The 9,323-nt window shown below is 45.5% G+C and overlaps 1 protein-coding gene across 1 annotated transcript in view; it reads right to left on the bottom strand.

Annotated features, from left to right (window-relative positions):
* Window positions 1–1,137: 1,137 nt before the first annotated feature.
* Window positions 1,138–9,323, bottom strand: part of GPX7 (glutathione peroxidase 7) — a 67,180-nt gene continuing 58,994 nt past the window's right edge. Inside the window, exon 3 of the mRNA XM_063938679.1 lies at window positions 1,138–1,632. Within this exon, the coding sequence (XP_063794749.1) occupies window positions 1,469–1,632 (164 nt within the window). The 3' untranslated portion in view covers window positions 1,138–1,468. The remainder of the gene's footprint in view (window positions 1,633–9,323) is intronic.

The raw sequence follows: 9,323 nt of genomic DNA, 5'->3' as shown, positions 1-9,323 counted from the left end.
GGATTAATCCCAAGAATAATCCAAGGAAGAAAGAACTAAAGGGGGTGTGTGGGTGAAGGGAATTGGCGCTGGAAAGGGGGTGGGGGAGTGAAACTGATGATTCAGTTGGGAGATTATGGTTAGAGGTGATGGAAAAATGGATACTTATCTGGGTGATTTTTGATAAAATCCTGATTCTTAAAGAAGAGACGTTTTTCCTCCAGAAAGCAGTGGGATCATACGACGTGATAGTATGAAAAACACAAATTAAAGGTTTTTTTTAAGGTGGGAAATCTTCAGATAAAGACAATGGTGGTCATTCCGAGTTGTTCGCTCGCAAGCTGCTTTTAGCAGCTTTACACACGCTAAGCCGCCGCCTACTGGGAGTGAATCTTAGCTTATCAAAAATGCGAACGAAAGATTCTCAAAATTGCGATTACACACCTCTTAGCAGTTTCTGAGTAGCTTCAAACTTACTCGGCATCTGCGACAGTTCAGTGCTTGTCGTTCCTGGTTTGACGTCACAAACACACCCAGCGTTCGCCCAGACACTCCTCCGTTTCTCCAGCCACTCCCGCGTTTTTCCCAGAAACGGTAGCGTTTTTTCACACACTCCCATAAAACGGCCAGTTTCCGCCCAGAAACACCCACTTCCTGTCAATCACATTACGATCACCAGAACGAAGAAAAAACCGTGAGTAAAATTCCTAACTGCATAGAAAATTGCATGCGCACTAAGCGGAAAATCGCTGCGATGCGAAAAAATTTACCGAGCGAACAACTCGGAATGAGGGCCATTGTAAGTTAGGTACGCCAACCAATTCAGCACATGCATGCTAAAGAAACCTTTATATGTTTCAAACCTCGCTCACTTATTGTAAGTGAGGTATGATTACCTTTCCTGAAATCCATTTATACATTCATTATTACCAAACGTCCATTGTATTCATCTGAAGATTTCCCACCTTAAAAAAACCCTTTAATTTGTGTTTTTCATACCATCACGTCGTATGATCCCACTGCTTTCTGGAGGAAAAAACGTCTCTTCTTTAAGAATCAGGATTTTATCAAAAATCACCCAGATAAGTATCCATTTTTCCATCACCTCTAACCATAATCTCCCAACTGAATCATCAGTTTCACTCCCCCACCCCCTATCCAGCGCCAATTCCCTACACCCACACACACCCTTTAGACATATAGACTTTGTCACCGTTAACGGTTTCTCTTTTATGGCGTCCCATGAGGTATTCCTCTGCGTGTGCTGTGCTCAGTCACGTCTTATTGTGAGAGTGGATGGATACTGACGGATATTGGCGACAATGCGTTTCCATGGTAACATCAACCACTTAGTGTTTTCCATTATTGCAGAAAGAATCTCTAAACAGATGATACGGTCGGTCAGTCAAATCTGAGCTCGTTATAAAAAACCACGGACGCAGACTTGTCACATTCCCGGAGCTGCGGCGGCAGCGTCTACACGCGAGGGTCACAGCTCCTCCTTCTTCTTCAAGATCAGTTTCCTCACCTGCTCCATAACGTCAGGTCTTACTTTCTCCACAGACTCGGATGGACCCCATGCCTCCACCACCTTCCCATCTGGTCCGATAAGATATTTCCAGAAATTCCAGTCTGGTTCTTTACCGGAGGACTCTGGGAAAGTACAAAACACAAAACATATATTCCACACATGCAAAATTCAGAATATAACCACAACATAACAATCCTCGCCGCATGTGATATCCCAGCCATTGAAACATGACATCTTAAAAGTTTGCGAACCCTTCAGAGTTTTCTATATTTTTGATGAAATTTAACCTAAAAGTAGCTCAGATTTTAAAACAAGTCCTAAAAGTAGATAAAGAACCAGATCAACAAATGTGACAAAAGAATTAGATGCGCACATTATGTTATTGAGGAAATTATCCAATATCACAGTATCTGCGAGTGGTAGAAGTATGTGACCCGTTGCTGTCGGTATGTGTGAGGGGTAGAAGTATGTGACCCGTTGCTGTCAGTATGTGTGAGGGGTAGAAGTATGTGACCCGTTGCTGTCGGTATGTGTGAGGGGTAGAAGTATGTGACCCGTTGCTGTCAGTATGTGTGAGGGGTAGAAGTATGTGACCCGTTGCTGTCAGTATGTGTGAGGGGTAGAAGTATGTGACCCGTTGCTGTCGGTATGTGTGAGGGGTAGAAGTATGTGACCCGTTGCTGTCGGTATGTGTGAGTGGTAGAAGTGCGTGACCCGTTGCTGTCGGTATGTGTGAGTGGTAGAAGAGTGTGACCCGTTGCTGTCGGTATGTGTGAGCGGTAGGAGTGTGTGACCCGTTGCTGTCAGTATGTGTGAGCGGTAGAAGTATGTGACCCGTTGCTGTCAGTATGTGTGAGCGGTAGAAGTATGTGACCCGTTGCTGTCAGTATGTGTGAGCGGTAGAAGTATGTGACCCGTTGCTGTCGGTATGTGTGAGCGGTAGAAGTATGTGACCCGTTGCTGTCGGTATGTGTGAGTGGTAGAAGTATGTGACCCGTTGCTGTCGGTATGTGTGAGCGGTAGAAGTGTGTGACCCGTTGCTGTCAGTATGTGTGAGCGGTAGGAGTGTGTGACCCGGTGCTGTCGGTATGTGTGAGCGGTAGAAGTGTGTGACCCGGTGCTGTCAGTATCTGCGAGTGATAGAAGTGTGTGACCCGGTGCTGTCAGTATCTGCGAGTGATAGAAGTGTGTGACCCGTTGCTGTCAGTATGTGTGAGCGGTAGAAGTATGTGACCCGTTGCTGTCGTTATGTGTGAGCGGTAGAAGTGTGTGACCCGTTGCTGTCCGTATCCGGTGTGACACCTGTGCAGCAGTAACTGGATGTAAATATTACAGTAATCGCCGATTATTCTTGAACGTCGGCTTGGAGGCAAATCACCCCGTTCCTCCGCACACAGCAGCCTCCCATTTACTGGTGGCTTCATCTCTGTTACGTTGGTGGTTTCCTCCCATGTACTGGTGGGCCTCATCTCTGTTACGTTGGTGGGTTTCCTCCCATGTACTGGTGGGCCTCATCTCTGTTACGTTGGTGGGTTTCCTCCCATGTACTGGTGGGCCTCATCTCTGTTACGTTGGTGGGTTTCCTCCCATGTACTGGTGGCCTCATCTCTGTTACGTTGGTGGGTTTCCTCCCATGTACTGGTGGCCTCATCTCTGTTACGTTGGTGGGTTTCCTCCCATGTACTGGTGGCCTCATCTCTGTTACGTTGGTGGGTTTCCTCCCATGTACTGGTGGCCTCATCTCTGTTACGTTGGTGGTTTCCTCCCATGTACTGGTGGGCCTCATCTCTGTTACGTTGGTGACTTTCCTCCCATGTACTGGTGGCCTCATCTCTGTTACGTTGGTGGGTTTCCTCCCATGTACTGGTGGCCTCATCTCTGTTACGTTGGTGGTTTCCTCCCATGTACTGGTGGGCCTCATCTCTGTTACGTTGGTGGGTTTCCTCCCATGTACTGGTGGCCTCATCTCTGTTACGTTGGTGGGTTTCCTCCCATGTACTGGTGGCCTCATCTCTGTTACTTTGGTGGGTTTCCTCCCATGTACTGGTGGCCTCATCTCTGTTATGTTGGTGGTTTCCTCCCATGTACTGGTGGCCTCATCTCTGTTACGTTGGTGGTTTCCTCCCATGTACTGGTGGCCTCATCTCTGTTACGTTGGTGGGTTTCCTCCCATGTACTGGTGGCCTCATCTCTGTTACGTTGGTGGTTTCCTCCCATGTACTGGTGGCCTCATCTCTGTTACGTTGGTGACTTTCCTCCCATGTACTGGTGGCCTCATCTCTGTTACGTTGGTGGGTTTCCTCCCATGTACTGGTGGCCTCATCTCTGTTACGTTGGGGGTTTCCTCCCATGTACTGGTGGCTTCAGGTCCTTCCATGACATTTCAGCTGGATTACGGTCAGGACTTTGACTCGGCCATTCCAGAACTTTACATTTATCCTTCTTTATCCCGTTTCGGCGCAGGTGGGTGGTTTTCTACCCAGCACTTCAATACTGTATTTTTTCATGATATAGAAAAAAAAATTCCACCAGATTTTTCTTAATTTGGTCAGAATTAGCCACCTCTCAAAAAATTCTTGAAAAATGATTACAAAACTGCTCACCCGGGCCTAAACGGGTCACCCAGTCCGTGGTGGAATGACTTGTGAGCTGTGGGTCGTGTCTTGCTGCACGACCCACGTTCTCCTGAGATGCAGCTCAGGGACAGATGTCCGGACATTTTCCTTCAGAATACTCTGGTATAATCCAGAATTCATTGTCCCATCAGAGATGGCAGGTGGTCCTGGGCCAGGTGCAGCAGAACAGGCCCAAACCATGACACCACCACCTCCGCGTTTCATGCTGGAACATAGCGTTCTTCCTCCACACTCCAGACGCTTCTCATCTAGGGGCCCATTTATCAAGGATTACATAATGAACGCGACCAGGGCTGGATCTTACCCCCAGGCTATCACCCAGCACCCGCAGGCACAGGGGCTCCAAGAGCATTACTCGTAACATTACCACAGCATACATGTCAAATTTATTATAATACATATATATATATATATATATATATATATATACACACACACACACACATACATACACACATAGGTTGAGTATCCCATATCCACATATTACGAAATACGGAATGTTGTGAGAGTGAGATAGTGAAACCTTTGTTTTCTGATGGCCCAATGTACACACACTGTTTCATACACAAAGTTATTACAAATATTGTATTAAATGACCTTCAGGCTGTGTGTATAAGGTGTATATGAAACATAAATGCATTCTGTGCTTAGACTTGGGTCCCATCACCATGATATCTCATTATGGTATGCAATTATTCCAAAATACGGAGAAATCCCATATCCAATATACTTCTGGTCCCAAGCATTTTGGATAAGGGAATTAAAAACAGTAACAGGTCCACGGACAAATTGTATAGGACTCGTACCATATAGCACACGCTGTGGGCTGGTTACCACCCGGTTCAAAGAAAATCCACTGGCACAAACTGCATACCCGCTGGCCGCCACCCGGGACCACACACCGCGCCGCCGGCTATGGTATAGCCGTGACTCGTCGGGAAACCTCTCTGGATCAGACAGTGGGAGCAGCTGCACAGGTGGACACAGTGCTTCAGACAGGCCACGCCCCAACGCGTTTCGTATCACACTTCGAGTCCTATACAATTTGTTCGTGGACCTGTTAATGTTTTAAAATTGAATAAACAGTCTGCACTATGAGCGCCTTTTCCATTATGTTTTATTCCTAGAAATCAATCCTGCTCCAGGAGTCCGGAGCCTTCATTGGGAAAGTGCTGCGGTATTTATCCTATACCTGTGCTACAACTCAGAGGTTCCTGGTGCTTGTGATTTTCTCTACTGTGGAGAGAAAAAGGACTGCCAGCGCACCTTCTAATCGAACTGATTATATATATATATATATATATATAGCAAAAATTTCCACGAAGTGGAAGGTGCACTCTCGCTGTAATAAATGAGGTCCTTTCATAAAATAATTTTTTATTGTGCAAATCCAAAAGCCTTATGTGTCGACGTTTCGGTCCGTATAACGAACCTTTTTCAAGACTAGTAGCTCTTTAGGTAAACATCATTCATCATAATCACGTGTCTGTGAAAAAAACAACAAAGTATAGACATATTCACATATGCAAGGAACTACGCCTCCCAGGCCAAATCACATCTGTTCCGCTTCCCAGGATAAATTCAACTGTGAAGCCCTTCACCAATACCAAATGTGTCGAACCATACTGTGATACAATAATTCACCACCATCACCTGTGTCAGAACCTCCCAGACTCATAATGCGGAGTTGTGGGTGGCCCCGCGTAGCGCCCGTGGTGCACAGTCTGTGTCTCCATCGGAGGTGCTCTTGAGGGCCCTGTATGGGGCATTGGTTGCTAGTAACGATTGGAGGGAAGCCTTTACTAGTTGCTCCACACGGATCCGGTCACTTCCGGTCCGGGGCATTTAAATAGCAGTCCCGCAGCAGCTATTTAACATGCAGCACAGGGACGCCCCACTCTCCTCCAGACTCCAGTAAGTGTAAAGTTTTGATTGTTTTACTTTATGGAATACATATTGAAGTGAAATATGGATGCAGTTTTTTCTGATTATCTATACAGCATGTCGTATAGACCGTGACCCTGTAGCTGCACTAATGTAGCAGGACCTGACTGTACAGGTACGTTAGTGAATACCTTTAATGATGCACCAGTGAGTACCCTTAGTCCACTCTGAGTATAACGCATTGTTGATATTTGATTTCTAGATGTACATGTTTAACCCACCTCTAAGATTAGTACGGCCGCGTCCTGATATGCCACCTTATTGTGCGATAAATCTTTGATTTAGTCTGATCTGATCTCAGGTGAGCCTTTTGTTTCATACATGGCATTATGAGTCTGGGAGGTTCTGACACAGGTGATGGTGGTGAATTATTGTATCACAGTATGGTTCGACACATTTGGTATTGGTGAAGGGCTTCACAGTTGAATTTATCCTGGGAAGCGGAACAGATGTGATTTGGCCTGGGAGGCGTAGTTCCTTGCATATGTGAATATGTCTATACTTTGTTGTTTTTTTCACAGACACGTGATTATGATGAATGATGTTTACCTAAAGAGCTACTAGTCTTGAAAAAGGTTCGTTATACGGACCGAAACGTCGACACATAAGGCTTTTGGATTTGCACAATAAAAAATAATTTTATGAAAGGACCTCATTTATTACAGCGAGAGTGCACCTTCCACTTCGTGGAAATTTTTGCTGTTCAAGTGGACCTGACTGGGTTCATTAGGAGCACCCGCAGCGTTGGAATTTATGGGATGAGAGTGCAGGATTACCGTGGATATATATATATATATATATATATATATATTATTACGCACACTATGTAGACAGAAGTGATTGGGCGCTGGCAGTAGATAGATCAGCGAGATGTTACCGACGCCAATACTCTGTAGGTCCCCCCTGTGCAGTGATTACTGCAGACGCCATTCTTGATTACCGACCACAAGCTCCTGAGTAACAGCAGGCGGTAGGTTTTGCCATTCCGCATTAATACAGCGACACTGAAGAATGCGCCCATCTTCTCTGCTTCCAGCCAGCAGGCAGCCACGCGCCAGACATAACTTGTCCTCTATAAAACAGTTGATCATATACCGCCCTCCATTAGAGGAGATCGCTGTAGCGATTGCTACAATGTGCGGCAAAGTGGATATTATCTGCCACCGCGAGGTGTAACCGACAGCCTTGGTCTTCATTGCTTTTTGTAAATGCTTATTGGGAACGTACTCGTTACTTTGTGTATCTTTTTGTTATCATATGCTTGGTCTGTGTGTAGTTTGTATGTGCCATGCCATTTTGTATTAACTTTTGAATGATTACCTGTTTGAGCTCTTTAAGCCACCGCCCTTGTATCTATTATAGGGAGAGATGTACTAAGGCTGTGAGAGATAAAGTACCAGCCAATCAGCTCCTAGGTGCCATGTTACAGGCTGTGTGTGAAAATGACAGACGCTGGTTGGTTGGTAGTTTTTCTCTCTCCAAGTCTTGGTACATATCGGCTCTAGTGCCCTAATCAGCCACTCATGTCAGACGTGCTCCCTGTGTTTGTGCGTCTGTACACTATCTCCCGATGGCCCCTGACACGTAGAGAAACAAGAAGCCTGAGCGCCGCCGCATCCTCTGGGATTTGGGGATTTCTAGCCTACTCTGGAATGAGGCCTCAGTTACGGAGTGACCAGTTTCCTTTGTCTGATATAGGTTATCTATCTATATAAAGGCAAATAGCACTGACCCATCACAAGATCTCCTGACCCATTAGGACTAGGGACTTGACATTTGGACAGTAGCTTGCTTGTGTGACGTATGCACCCACTAAGATGGGATTTTTCACAATTCCACCCACAAAAAGAGGTTAAAAGGAGTAAGAGGTTCCCCCCCTCACAGAGGACAGTTAATTCAGCCCACCCAGCCAGCCAGGGCTATAAAGAATGCGTAGTGCCGGCGATACCAAGTCGCAGAGGGGGGAGGACACAATGCTCTGTTCCTGGACTGCAGAGCAGTCCATTATTCAAATAGGGGTGCCACATCAACTGCCACACCTAAACACTGTCAAATGTCGCTGGGTGTGGCTCGCCTATTTGAGTAATGGACTGCTCTGCAATATACAGTAGTGCTCATAAGTTTACATACCCTAGCAGAATTTGTGATTTTCTGGCCATTTGTCAGAGAATATGAATGATAACTCACAAACTTTTCTTTCACTCATGGTTAGTGGTTGGGTGAAGCCATTTATTGTCAGACAACTGTGTTTACTCTTTTTAAATCATAATGACATAAACTACCCAAATGACCCTGATCAAAAGTTTACATAGCCCAGTTCTTAATACCGTGTATTGCCCCCTTTAACATCAATGACAGCTTGAAGTCTTTTGTGGTAGTTGTGGATGAGGCTCTTTATGTTCTCAGATGGTAAAGCTGCCCATTCTTCTTGGCAAAGAGCCTCCAGTTCCTGTAAATTCTTGGGCTGTCTTGCATGAACTGCACGTTTGAGATCTCCCCAGAATGGCTCAATGATATTGAGGTCAGGAGACCGAGATGGCCACTCCAGAACCTTCACTTTATTCTGCTGTAGCCAATGACAGGTCGACTTGGCCTTGTGTTTTGGATCATTGTCATGTTGGAACGTCCAAGTACGTCCCATGCGCAGCTTCCGGGCTGATGAGTGCAAATTTTCCTCCAGTATTTTCTGATAACATGCTGCATTCATCTTGCCATCAATTTTGACCAAGTTTCCAGTGCCTTTGTAGCTCACACATCCCCAAAACATCAGCGATCCACCTCCGTGTTTTACAGTAGGAATGGTGTACCTTTCATCATAGGCCTTGTTGACTCCTCTCCAAATGTAACGTTTATGGTTGTGGCCAAAAAGTTAAATTTTGGTCTCATCACTCCAAATGATTTTGTTCCAGAAGTTTTGAGGCTTGTCTCTGTGCTGTTTGGAGTATTGTAAGTGGGATGCTTTGTGGCATTTGCGTAGTAATGGCTTTCTTCTGGCGACTCGACCATGCAGCCCATTTTTCTTCAAATGCCTCCTTATTGTGCATCTTAAAACAACCACACCACTTTTTTCAGAGAGTCCTGTATTTCAGCTGAAGTTACTTGTGGATTTTTCTTTGCATCCCGAACAATTTTCCTGGCAGTTGTGGCTGAAATTTTTGTTGGTTCGTGATTTGGTTTCCACAGAATCCCTCATTTTCCACTTCTTAATTAGAGTTTGGCATTCTCAATTGCTT

This window comes from Pseudophryne corroboree, chromosome 9, assembly GCF_028390025.1.
Source record: "Pseudophryne corroboree isolate aPseCor3 chromosome 9, aPseCor3.hap2, whole genome shotgun sequence".
Taxonomy (NCBI): domain Eukaryota; kingdom Metazoa; phylum Chordata; class Amphibia; order Anura; family Myobatrachidae; genus Pseudophryne; species Pseudophryne corroboree.
Note: the sequence above shows the minus strand (reverse complement) of the source record. Positions and strands in the feature narration are given on the sequence as shown.